Source organism: Quercus robur, chromosome 8, assembly GCF_932294415.1.
Source record: "Quercus robur chromosome 8, dhQueRobu3.1, whole genome shotgun sequence".
Taxonomy (NCBI): Eukaryota; Viridiplantae; Streptophyta; class Magnoliopsida; order Fagales; family Fagaceae; genus Quercus; species Quercus robur.
This window is the reverse complement of record NC_065541.1, coordinates 33,298,686-33,312,101: the sequence shown is the minus strand read 5'-3', so window position 1 is coordinate 33,312,101 and position 13,416 is coordinate 33,298,686. Positions and strand designations below refer to the sequence as shown.

At 33.0% G+C, this 13,416-nt stretch overlaps 1 protein-coding gene across 2 annotated transcripts; it reads left to right on the top strand.

Moving 5' to 3' along the window:
• Positions 1-8,542, top strand: LOC126695260 (triacylglycerol lipase 2-like). 2 transcript variants are annotated; one of them, XM_050391936.1, is made up of 13 exons: positions 1-286; positions 508-580; positions 1,314-1,378; positions 1,995-2,104; positions 4,508-4,636; positions 6,407-6,521; positions 6,611-6,751; positions 6,835-6,945; positions 7,029-7,172; positions 7,249-7,289; positions 7,431-7,510; positions 7,611-7,706; positions 7,933-8,542. In XM_050391936.1, exons 1-13 carry the CDS (start codon positions 167-169, stop codon positions 8,250-8,252), a joined length of 1,545 nt encoding a protein of 514 aa, XP_050247893.1. In that variant the 5' UTR covers positions 1-166; the 3' UTR covers positions 8,253-8,542. The 2 variants fall into 2 exon arrangements, with proteins under 2 accessions (XP_050247893.1, XP_050247892.1); XM_050391935.1 differs by lacking the exons at positions 1-286; positions 508-580; positions 1,314-1,378; positions 1,995-2,104; positions 4,508-4,636 and adding an exon at positions 5,651-6,313 and having other exon boundaries at positions 6,411-6,521.
• The last annotated feature ends 4,874 nt before the right edge of the window (positions 8,543-13,416 follow it).

Below are 13,416 nucleotides of genomic sequence, written 5' to 3'. Positions count from 1 at the left end.
GGTACATCACGAGTGACAGTGTGGGACAGAGGGGAAAAAGGAAAGAAAGCACAAAGAAGCGTTTATTTTGGGTTTGGGCCTCCCAGAAACTTCGTGTTTGGTTGGTTACCTGGAATATTTTGCTTGTACCCGGAAACTCCCAAGTATGTCTTGATTAGAATCCACCATGCAGCGATTGAGGAGCTCAGGGAGCTCAATATGGGGCAATCTAGTTTCAACGCCCCGGTTGAAAAGGAAGGCTTCGAATACATGGGCTGCTGTGCAAGACGCGTTTTTTTCAACAAAGGTGTGTGTGTTTGTGTTTTTTTTTTCCTTTCTGGGTTCTACTTTGAGTCTGAGTTAATGGGTGTCAATTATTTTTTATGGGTTTTGTTTGATTGTGATTTTTTGGTTTTCGTCAGTGTCTTCTAGGGGTTTTTTTGTGTGTTTTTAATTTTAATTTTTTTAAATTATATATATATTTTAATTTTTAAATCTCATTTTTGTTGTTGGATTTTGGTGTTTTAGGATACATTTGAGAGGAACAAGGTGGTATTTACTGTTGGAACTTCCCTAGCATCAGTTGCTACAGCATGGATTGGTGAGTTATGCTTAAATTCATGTTTATTCCTCTTCAATTATTATTATTATTATTATTATTATTTCCTTTCAAGATCCATCTTGCTTTATGATCATGAAAATGATATAGGGTGTTTGTTAGTGGTTCGTTAAACTTTAGTAACAAATCAAATAAAGTGCCACTGATATGTATTTTGCAAACCATAATAGCGTGGCTGGCTTTTCTGTACATTGATTTAGTCATAATTGAAAAATTGGTATACTATTCTACTAATTATTGGAAAAGCCAATCCCTTGATTCAGTCAACTTAAGCAAATTCGAGCAAAATCAAATGCTTATGAAGTTACATATTCTTCAATGCATCCAGGTGCCATTGTGAGCCAAATCCAAGATAATAGTTGAAGTTCAACACTTAATTGGTTGTTCTTGGGGAGGAATGATGACATAAATAAGATGCTTATATCTCACTTTTTGAACTCAGCATGTATATTTTTCCCAATTTGATAACTTTTGGATGTCTTATACTCGTATCAATTCCAGTGGGTGGCTGCTATAGCATGGGAAAGAGAGAATCATTAACTGAAAAAAGGAGGAAAAATTGATACATTCTAATTCTAGTATCATGAAAACATATAAAATTGTGAGTGCAATTGTCAGTGTTAGTTGCAAATGTTATCATTCAGCTTCATTAATTGTGTTTCCTTCCATAGTCTTTAGAAGGATGTCTAATCAATAGCACTATCTGATGGTGCAGGATATTCTTTACGTTACTATCATGAAACAAGAATTGATCAAAGGCTTGAAACAATCGAAAAAGCTGTGAGTAAATGTTGCATAATAGTAGATAGTTTTGACTCATTTTTGTTCTTTGCTTATGGATTGTACTTCATTCTATTAAATGAGAAAACATAGTTCCAGAGTAAAATTTCTTAAGCCGCAACACCCAACCACCACCCCCCCCCCCTTTTTTTTCCCCGCAACAAGTATCTCATGCTCTGGGCATATGCATCATCTCTTTCACACCAGTTATGGGGCTCACATGTGAGAGAGATGATGCATATGTCCGGTGCAAAAAATACCTTCTCCTTTCTCTGCCCACCAAAAAAAAAAAAAAAAAAAAAGAACTTTCTACTAGTTTAATCTGATCTAGCTATGCTTGCACAAGCAAACTGGCCATTGTATTACCATTATGTGTGTTTTTATTCTTATTCCTTTCCTTTATTAAGAAACTAAAATAATTTGATGGTGTCAATTGTCATATGCCTTAATGTGAACATATTCTTTTCCCCTCATCTGGACTGTCTTTATTGCATGTTGGAATTCTTTGATATCAGGGGTTAGGAAAACTGTTCATACTAGTATCTCTGCCCCTCCCCTCCTTTTTATTTGTGTTTTATGTTACATCTGAATTTATTTTTTTGTTGTTTTATGGCAGATGAGAAACAGTAATAATCTCGAACATTCAGAACTTAGAGAGATTGCTGGCTCGGGAAGTATCAGTGCTCCTACTTGTTTTGCCACTGCTGGAACCACTTTAATTATTGGGTTTGTTCCCAAATGTTAACTCCAAAAATAAAGGCTATCACTTGATTTTCTTGAAATATAAAATTTATCTCTATAGTTATTCATGGTTCTATTTATTATTAGTTTTTACTTTAGTAGTATTGTTATGTAGAACAAAGGGATAAATGATTTTTTATGGTCAAAATAAAATTCGGAAGATACATAAATCTATAAAGGGGTCAAGGGGGTAATGTAGGATTTTTCAGGATGCAAGACTACAATAGATTTCGTGATGAGTTCTTGAAGGGTTCTTGAAGAAGGATTGATGTTTAAAAGTTTTAAGTTAGAAAAGATTGAATCTTGATGGCTGTTTGGGGCTGAAACAGGGATAAAACTGAAAACAATATAAATAAAATACTAGGCAATCACACCTAGGTCTTCCTAAGCAATCACACTCAGGTAAGAGAAGGTAATCACACCCTCAAAGCTTGAAATAAGCTGCTGGAATTTTATTAGAACCACTCTCACTATGAATATTATTGAGTACAATAAAGCCTTTATATAGGCTATTGTTAAATAATTTCCTATAAGGACTAGGACTCCCAATAACCTATTCCTAGAATGAGTAGGATTATTAATAACAAAAAAAAGGACTTAGTAACTTCTAAACCAAATAGGAAAAGGACTCAAATCATAAAATAAGACTCATGGGGCTTTGGTACAGCGAAGGACCCATATTAGATTTCTAGAAATTACCAGATTTCCGTTATTCTAGTAGAATTTAATTAAAACTGATCCAGCCGAAAATAAACAATAAAATAAGACTCGATTCAACTTTAGAATGACTAAGCAAGGTCCCAATAGTGCTCTCCATCATCTGAAACATCCCAAATTATGCTTGAGCCCTAGAACCAGATTTCCCTAGAATCTTACAGGCCTTTAAATGGGCTGTTACTTACGTGGTATCAGGGGTTGTACAGTTCTCATTTCAGATGGTTGTACAGTTCTCATTTCAGATGGTACTTTATGTTTTTAAAAAGTTTTGACACCAAGGGGAAGGGGGAATGGGAGTTTTGAACTACTGACCTGCACTATTTTGGCACCTAGTGCAATTTGTAGGTGCTTTTTAGATGCATCGGTATGGTGAATCACAAAAATCACCAATAGGGATTGATTACAGTATATAATGAGAGCATAAAACTGGTTTCTTCGTTGTTTGGTGGTCTAGTTTGTTGGACTGATATGTTCATTTTTCAAGGCGAGATTTATACGCAGGGATATGAATGTGAGCTAAAATGGTTCTTTAATCAAATTAATTGTTATGTGTAGTAGAAGTCCCTTATAGATGACTTATAAAAAAGGAAAAGAAAAAGAAGTCACTTATTGGATGTGTTTGCTTGACTTAATGCACAGTTTGAAGATTGAGCATGTTAAAGAGACTTTGAGTTTGCCATATGGATTTTGTTGGTACAGACTATACAGTCCTAAAGACTGCAGCCACAAACTACTATCCTTTATTTGTTGTTGGAAAGGTTCCTTGGTTTTGCTTAACAGTAGGATGAAGTTGAAATGACATACCTCTGTGGAGGAGTTGAAAATGAGAATCAACTTGTAAGACCAGCAAAAGCAGGTACAGGACATGCAAGGGGCGATGTTGGTTCAAGAGGAACTCCTTTTCTGAACACAACTGATAGAATGTTGTTGTTTGGATAACATGTTGACATAATGAGCATGTAATAAAGATATAAGATGAGCAAGTGACAATTGCAAAGAAGGAATTGAAATTATTTGTCAGTTTTGAGTCAATTGCATCATTAGTTGTAGACAGGATGAGAGAAAGTCATGTGACAGATTTTCTATTTGGAATGACTATAAATGTACTTAGTACAAGCAGAAAACAGTTATCTGATGGGAGGAAACACGCAAGTAGAAGGGATGAGGTGAAGAGAATGGACATGTTAGGAAAGCTTCAGTTAAGGATGTGATTTTAGATAGAGATTACTGGCCCAAAAGGATAATATCTAGTTGACACCAACACGTAACAATTATTTGTTTTTTTAAGTCAACTTTAAAAAAATAAGCATGTATTTCATCATGCTTCTTTGCCTCACCCCTTAATGGGAGATTGCCAAGTAGGATTATTGGATTCATGTTCTATTTCTGGAAATTCAGTCTGTGAGATTCTAATTGAGTTGATTGTACTTTGCATTTAGAAAAGCACTAGTTTAAGAGAAAAGAATGGAAAAGCTCAGGGGTTGTTAAAACAGATCATGAGAACAGCACTATGCTTGTGACATTCTTTTTAAGTTACAGGTAATTTGTTGTTTTCATGATTTTTATTTTTGTTATTTTCTTCTTCACTCTTAAACTGAAATAGAACTCTACTTTAACAGTTTGAAGGGCTCTATTAGTTTATCACATGTCCACCTTTTTTCTAAACTGCAGGTATGGCTTGGGCTGGAGAGGTGGAAAGTGGTATGCAAATAGGAATTTCAGAAAGGAGCAGATGAAGTTGCTAGGACAGAAAAATCCTAGAGGTTGGCAGATAAATCCTAGAGGTTGGCAATTGCTTGGGCCGATAAAACCTAGAGGGTGGAAATTCCAATTCCTTAGAAGACGAATAACAAGATCCAAAGTGCCAGAAAATGCTGCCAGAACTTCTGAAAAGATGCTTAAGGATGCTCCTAACCCTTAATTTTGGAGTAACTATCATTTGTAGTTGTTTTCAATATAAAAGGAGTGACTTTAGTTTTTTCTGGTGACTCCCATCAGGAAAAAGATTTTACTGATATGCTTTGATACCCATTAAAGGTTATTTTTTGTACTGGAATATATTTGTGGGAATATAATTTATTAGTTTCTTCGACTTCTTTTCCTCTCATATGCTAACAATACAAGGTTATGTTATCGTTTTTTTTTTGGTCTGCTTGTGAGTTGGGATCTTTTGTTGGTTTTCTGGAAACCTTTGTTCTCTGAAAGTGGTTGAAATACACTTCCATTTCTATGGCTTTTTGGGTTGATTTATTCAACCTTTTCAGTCTGCAACGAGAGAGATGAGGAATATATGGTCTTAAAATCTCTTAATTTAATTAATGAAAGTCAACGCAATACTGGGATCCCTTGTTCCTTTTATAGCATATGTTGCTTGGACACAAAAGGCTGGTACGGTATAAACACTAGAAACTAAGAAGTTCTGTGAGCTGTGAAGAACAATTGATACAGCTAATGATAATATTGCATGCAGCATATTGTCGACTTAGGGTCTATTTGAGATCCTTTTATTTTGCTGAAACTGAAAATTTTTTACTGAAAGTACTGTAGATAAAGGTAAAAGTTAGCTGAAATAGTACAGTGAGATTCATGAATAATACCAAAAAGTGCAGTGAGACTCATAAATAATAGCAAAAATAAGCTGACAAAATTAATCATGCCAAACAGACAATTAGTTGCAAGAATAAAATTTGAGACCTTTTTTAACATAGATGTTGATTATTCCTTCATGATAAATGAAGATGAATCAGGGCTTGTGGTTAAAATTTTCATATGAACTTTATTTATTTATTTTTCTCAATGACGAAGTCCGTTGGAAACAAAGCCTTTGTAAGGTCTGCCATATATGCTACTCTAAATCATTTCATTACTATGGCGTATTTCAAAGACTCTTCTCTTTGTCACGTATGAAAAGAAGTTGGAAGTATGTAATTTCATGTCTCACTCATGAGACGAAAGGCAACTGTAAAAAAGAATACTATTATCTGAAATGCACATGTTTTTGCCTAGTCTGATCGCTACAAGAAAAAGCTAGCTGTAGGTACTTCATGTTAGAATATAGAATCGTGGCAGCGACGAAATCTAAAGTTTGTTTATAGTTTAATGGGTTGATAATAGGAACAGGGTAGGCCCCATGCAGATGCCTTGTTGAAACCACTTGTGCAATCTGTTGACAAAAGAGGTATACTCCTCATGTGAATACTGAATTTTGTTTTTTTCTGGTTCTATGCAACTATAAAAATTGCCAGGACCATGAAGGTGGTTGTACTAGGAAACATTCGAACATTACATATGAAGATGGCCAATACTATAACTTCAATAATTTTAGTTATTCTGTTTTGTGGGTCGGCAGTTGGTAGTAGAACAAAGTTGATTTCAGTCAAAGGTCAGGATGGCATGTCTGCATTGGCACCAGTGCCTAATGATGGTATTTGTACATCAATGGTGGAGACAAAAGGCTATGTTTGCGAAGAACATAAGGTGATATGGCTGCATACATTACTGTTTGCTCTTCCAAGTGTTGAAATTTATAGCCGCCATTTATTGACAGTGTAATTTGAATTTTAAATTGTTTCAGGTAACAACACAAGATGGTTATATACTTAGTATGCAGAGAATTCCAGCGGGGAGGTCAGGAAAGACTGCGGGAAAGAGGCCGCCCGTTTTGTTACAGCATGGCCTCTTGATGGTTGGTTATTTGTTCCATGAATGATTGGCTTTCTCATGATTCATAGAATATATTCTTGTCTATTATAACAAGTTGTGTTATGGTGGCAGGATGGGATAACATGGCTGCTATTACCTCCAGACCAATCTTTGGCTTTCCTCTTGGTTGATAATGGATTCGATGTGTGGCTTGCTAACACACGTGGAAGCAAATATAGCCGTGGGCACACGTCACTCAGTCCCAATGAGCAAGTTAGTTCTCTTTTTCCTACATGTTATTCTTTATTGCCATTTTGTTTTCACATTCACTATATAAGAATTGATATGTTATTCAGGCTTATTGGGATTGGTCATGGGATGAATTGGTAGCTTATGATCTTCCAGCCACATTCCAGTATGTGCATAATAAAGCAGGACAGAAACTGCACTATGTTGGGCATTCACTGGTGAGTTGCATACATCCTATGACTCCATTTTGTTCTGGGAATCCACCGACCTACAGGGAAAATTTTGAAATTATACTTTGCAGGGAACTTTGATTGCTCTGGCTGCATTTTCGAAACACCAGCTGTTGAACGTGCTGAGATCAACAGCCTTACTTTGCCCAATTGCTTATATGGGTCAGATTGCCTCACCACTTGCAAAAAATGCTGCTGACAATTTTCTTGCGGAGGTAATGCTAATGCTACCTTATTTACACTATCCCATTGACTGGAACTCTATGAAAATATATTTGTTTCTTATAACAGGCATTATACTGGTTGGGTATCGATGAATTTAATCCAAGAGGGTAAGCAGGCAACCCTTGTTTCCGTCCTTTTCTTCACCACTAATACAACAAGGATAGGAATTTTATTTTTATTGCTGTTATTACATATGTACTTTAGAAGCTTTTTATTATGTTTTAGCATATCTTTCCCTCATTGAACAGTGCGGCTGTGATTAAACTTCTTAAGGATATTTGCAACAAGCCAGGAGTTGACTGCACCAACTTGTTAACTGCTTTCACTGGTAGTATATGTGCACATAAGTTGTTAATTAGCACTTACACCTTGAAAGGCTATCTTCTATTAGTGACTTAAAAGAAGTTATTACTTGTTACTATATATAGGCCAAAACTGCTGCTTGAAGTCTTCCATAGTAGATGTTTTTCTAGACCACGAGCCTCAGTCAACATCTACAAAGAACATGATCCATCTGGCTCAGAGTAAGCGCTTCTATATATAGCATGGGTGTCTTGACAGGCCAAGTTATACTGCTCTAAAATTAGAATTCTCATAGATGATTAAGTATAGACTGGCCGCATCTATATTAAGTATATGTAATATTCCTTCCAACTATGGAACTTAGTAGTCCAATATGTAGCTGCATATTTCTAGGCAATACTTTTCTTATCATATTGTTTCTGAATCAAGTCGGGCTTTTTTGGACAGTGATTAGGGAAGGAAGTATAGCAATGTATGATTATAATGATGAGGTTGAGAACATAAAACACTATGGGCAGCCCACTCCACCTGTGTACAACATGACAAGCATTCCAAATGACCTTCCTTTCTTCCTAAGCTACGGAGGGGCTGATGCTCTAGCTGATGTCAAAGATGTGAAGCTCTTGTTGGACAACCTTAAAGATCATGATGGAGATAAGCTTGTTATTCAGTACAGAGATGATTATGCTCATGCAGACTATGTTATGGGACAAAATGCTATACAAGTTGTCTATGATCCTCTCATGGCTTTCTTTAGGCTTCAATGAGGATATTACTTTGGGGAAAAAATTGGTGTCGATATGCTTGTTTCATATAGTTAGTGGCAAGCAATAGTGTATATATCCACAGTATAGCCTAATCAAAATTTGTTTGTTCACTGCAAAGTCCTATTCTAGTTGTCTGGGCCGCTTTAATGTTAATGTTTATACAATTGACTTTTGTACTCCTATACATTGTTAATCTGGCATTTTCTGGAGATCTTTGACTGTTAACATTGCCCGTGATTATAAAAGGGCGGAGCTACCCTGGCCCTAAAAATTAAAGGGGTAAATTTGAAGTACTACCTCTCTAATGTACCCCTAAAATATGAAACTGCGTAGTGGTTTATTTTGTAACACATACCTTCTTTGTGGTTTGCTTTATGAGACATTTTCACCAACTTTAATGGAAGTTGATGATGTGGCAAGTGCCAACAACACAATACAGCGAAAGAAATAGAGAAAAAGATCCTTTTACCCTCACATTTCTAGATCTCTCTCTAACTTTCTCCTTCAATCCTAATTTGGGTTTGTATATGTTTACAAGGGGTAAAATTTAAGGTAGAACAATATTTTTCTTTAATTCTTTCCCAGTAAGTGTTGTTGGCCTTGCCACATCATCAAATTTAGTTAAAGTTAGCAAAAAATATCTCATAAACCAAATTACAAGAGAGCCAAGTGTCACAAAATAAAATATAAGACAACTCCATGTTTTAAAGGTATACCATAGGGCAGAATATGTAATTTGCACAAATTAAGAGCTTAGTAGTTAGCTTATAACTTTCCCTCTCTCAAATTATAACTTGATATTTTTCTTAATTTATTTATTTTTGTTGATATATTAATTTATTTTATTATCATACTTATAAAAATTCAAGATTATCTCTTTTATTTTACAAAATGCTTTTGAAAAAAAGAAAATATTTCCTATTTTATGAACTCTTTTTAGGGTTTAAAACCTATAAAAAGAAAATAAATGTGGGTAAAAAGAAAAGAAAAGATGAGAAATAACTAAGGAAGAGTTTTAACAGGATGAAAAAGAAAAAAAAAGAAAAGAAAAATTTTGTTATCTTCCAAATGAAAGGAGAGGATGATAAGTGGCGAAACATACTTGATAGAACTTTGTGTTGTGGGCTGCTTCGGCATTTGGCCCAAGCTAGTTTGATGGTATAAAACGTGGGCATGGGTAGTGATATGTCTTGTTGGGCGTTAGTGGTACCCTTGGACTTACCCAAATTGTATCTTGGGACGTGGGGCAATAATTATACATGCGAGCCCCCTTTTTTTTTGTTCCTAATTAAAAAAAAAAAAAAAAAAAAAAAAAAAAAAAAAAAAAAAAAAAAAAAAAAAAACAAAAAAAAACAAAAACCTTGATAGAATGGCCCGGCCTACCCAAAAGCGCTTCCCATATAGAAATTCATGGTTGTAAACAATCCTTAAGGTTTTGAAAGGCTACTAAGACCTTAAATTCTTTATATAATATTTTTTGCCTTCTTAAAAAATTGTGTATTAAACAATAAAATTTTCGAATAATTACATAATAACATAAATTTATGTATGTTGTACTTGGTGTCTAACTTTTAAAAATCTTTTAATTCATATTTAGAATTTTGACTTTGAAAAAAAAACTTGAAAAACAACTTATTCATGAAAAAAGAAGAAGAAGGATATCCTTAACAGATAAACAAAATATAATGATATTGCTATCATTTTGTGAGTTTTTTTATTTTTTATTTTTTTTTATTTTTTTAAACATTAAAACATCACTTAATAAAAATGAATACATTTTTATATTTTATATTGGTATAAGTACTACATATATGTATATACGTTTTAGTGCACAAGTGAACTAACTTTTTACATTTCATATTGGTATTAAAGTTTTATTTTTTTTTTATTTATTTTTATAACCATATATATGTATATGTATATGTACATGTTCAGGTGCATGCACAAATTTGTGTATATAAATTTTATCTCTTTTGAAGTCAAATCTTGCCTCCGTACTCATGCATAATCATAAATAATCCATTCCATATATTATTAATTGTGTTTTATCGTTTATATTTTATATTGTGTTTGGTTGGGATGAAAAGGTGGATGGAAAATTTGGGAAGTATGGTTTGTTTCACAAGAGAAAAATAAGGGGAAAAATGGAGAGGTCAAGATGTTTTTTACCCGATCCACCAAATCCAATCCTCTCAAATTGGAGAGAAAAGTGGGATGAAAATAGGGACGCCAAAAAAACATTGATGATTTTGTCATCTACCCATTTCAAATGTATCTCTCTATCTCAACATCAATGGCTCAATAGTCTCACAAAACCAATCTAGAAAGCCTCAATAGCCTCACAAATCCAATCCAGTAAAAAATAGTGTGAAACAAAATTCTTGACCAAGATGGTTCAAGACATCAAGTAGTGGAAAACTGACTTGAATTGTCTTCATGGGTTAGGCAGATATATCCGTTAAAATATGTATCAACTCAATACTTATCCTTATGGGATCAATTATCATCTAATTAATTTACTTTTAGCTAGCCAGCCTTAAATTTGAACGTTTGTTAGTCCGCCTTCAGTCATTGCCATTTACATTTGATTTTTTCCTATTCTCCAATATATTAATGTTTTATAAAAAAAAAAAAAAAAAAAAAAAAACCATTGTAGGTGGGGACTTGGATAACCCATCTTTTTACTGCTAAATGGTTATCAAAAATTGTTTGCTACACCTACAAGAAGGAAAAGTAGATATAGTAAATTAATTTCATTACATAAAAGAAATGGGAATAAAAGAAATCAACTATTGAATAAACCTCAATTACTAAATATTTAATACGTTTACCTGAAAAAATAGAAAATAAAAAAACCTCGATCTTTTACTCTGTACAAGTGTGATAATTAAGTAATTGATCTAGTGTGTTTAAGCATTAATCAATGTTCCCCACCTTAAAAAAGGTCTAAATTAAATGCTTAGTGGTCCATAGGGACTTTTTATTTGTGCAATACAAACATATTAACAAACAATATCAGCTGCATTCGAGGCTCAAACACTAGCCCATTCAAGGATTTTCTCATTTCTATTATATTATCAATGTGAAACCAAACTATAGAAGGAAGTTGCACGTTTTACTCACATTAATGGGTTTGAGTTAGTTTAACTGGTAAAATCTCTTATTATGAAATAAGAGATTTAGAGTTTGATACCCGTTTACACCAAAATACCAATTGATATCTTGGTCTGATGATAAAGAGTAATTATCAAGAACGGATGCCATGGGTTGAAATTATCTCTTAAAAAAAAAAACACTGTACTCACGTAACTTTTTATACTTATTTTGATATTAAAATACACTATATGGACAAAGAATGGAATAGTTTGGCTAAAGGATATAATACCACTTCCTTATACGAGGGAAATAAAAAAGCACCATCATGAAAACATATGCAATTCCAAGTCACCAAAGAACATACTCTTCCGTAAGCATTTGGATACTTTCAAGCATAAATAGCTGGAGGTGTGAAAATTGTAACAGTTATGGTTGATGAAAATTGGAGAGAAAAGTGGGATGAAAATAGGGACACCAAAAAACATTGATGATTTTGCCATCTACCCCTTTCAAACGTATCTCTCAATCTCAACATCAATGGCACAATAGCCTCACAAAACCAATCCAGAAAGCCTCAATAGCCTCTCAAATCCGAACCAAAAAAAAAAAAAAAAAAATAGTGTGAAACAAAATTCTTGACCAAGATTGTCCAAGACATTAAGTGGTGGAAAACTGACTTGAATTGTCTTCATGGGTAGGCAAATATATCCGTTAAAATATATATCAACTCAATACTTAAAGTCCTTATGGGATCAATTATCATCTAAATAATTTACTTTTAGCCAGCCTTAAATTTGAATGTTTGTTAGTCCCCCTTCAATCTTTGCCATTTACATTTGCCTTTTTCCTATTCTAATATATTAATGTTTTCTAGAAAAAAAAAAAATTGTAGGTGGGGATTTGGATAACCCATGTTTTTACTACAAAATGGTTATCAAAAACTGTTTGCTACACCTACAAGAAGGAAAAGCAGATATAGTAAATTAATTTCATTACATAAAAGAAATGGGAATAAAAGAAATCAACTATTGTATAAACCTCAATTACTAATAAAAAAAAGGGCATATTTGGTAGACTGTAATGGTAGACGTTGTAATGTAATGGTTATTCTTATTGTTTAGTTATTCTTTAATTTAGTTATGTTTTTATTATAAGGAATAATCATTTTTTATGAATAGCTATTCTTCAAAATGTGGAATAACTATTTCTCTTTAAAAGGTTGTATTAGTTATTCCTTAGTAAATGTAATAATTACAAAACTTAATATATTTCCAAATAAAAAAACTTTCCATATACATCTAACAATTATAAAAATAAAAAATCGTAAAAAATAACACATATCTCTCTTAAATTTAAAAATAACTATTTTTAAGGAGATATAATTGTATGAGTAAAAAATTTCCTAAAATAAATGTTAAGTTTCATTCTAATGTTATAACTTACAACCAAACTAATGAATAGGTTTAGTTATTACATTACAACACATTTTATTCATAGTAATAAAGATTACAATTCCTGTTGTAATCTCTATTCAGTGTACCAAACATACCCTAAATATTTAATACATTTACCTAAAAAGGAAAAAAAAAAAAAAAAATACCGCGACCTTTTACTTTGTGTACAAGTGTGGTAAGTAATTGATCTAGTGTGTTTAAGTATTAATCAATGTTCACCACCTAAAAAAATGTCTAAATTAAATGCTTAATGGTCCATAAGGACTTTTTATTTGTGCAATACAAATATATTAACAAACAATATCAACTATATTTGAGGCTTAAACACTAAGTGGGTTCGAGTTAACTCTACTAATAAAATCTCTTATTGTGAAATAAGAGATTTAGAGTTTGATATCTGTCTACACTAAAATACCAATTGATATATTGGTCTGATGATAAAGAGTAATTATTAAGAACAAACGCCATGGGTTGAAATTATCTCTTAAAAAAAAAAAAAAAAAAAAACATTATACTCACATAACTTTTTATACTTTTTTTGATATTAAAATACACTATCTGGACAAAGAATGGAATAGTTTGGCTAAAGGATATAATACCACTTCCTTATATGA

Bases quoted from the DNA above. Each gene is read 5' to 3' on its own strand.
- LOC126695260 (XM_050391936.1), top strand. From the start codon at position 167: ATGCAGCGATTGAGGAGCTCAGGGAGCTCAATATGGGGCAATCTAGTT. The intron at 581-1,313 runs GTGAGTTATGCT...CTGATGGTGCAG, and splicing joins AGTTGCTACAGCATGGATTG to GATATTCTTTACGTTACTAT. The intron at 6,752-6,834 runs GTTAGTTCTCTT...TATGTTATTCAG, and splicing joins CACTCAGTCCCAATGAGCAA to GCTTATTGGGATTGGTCATG.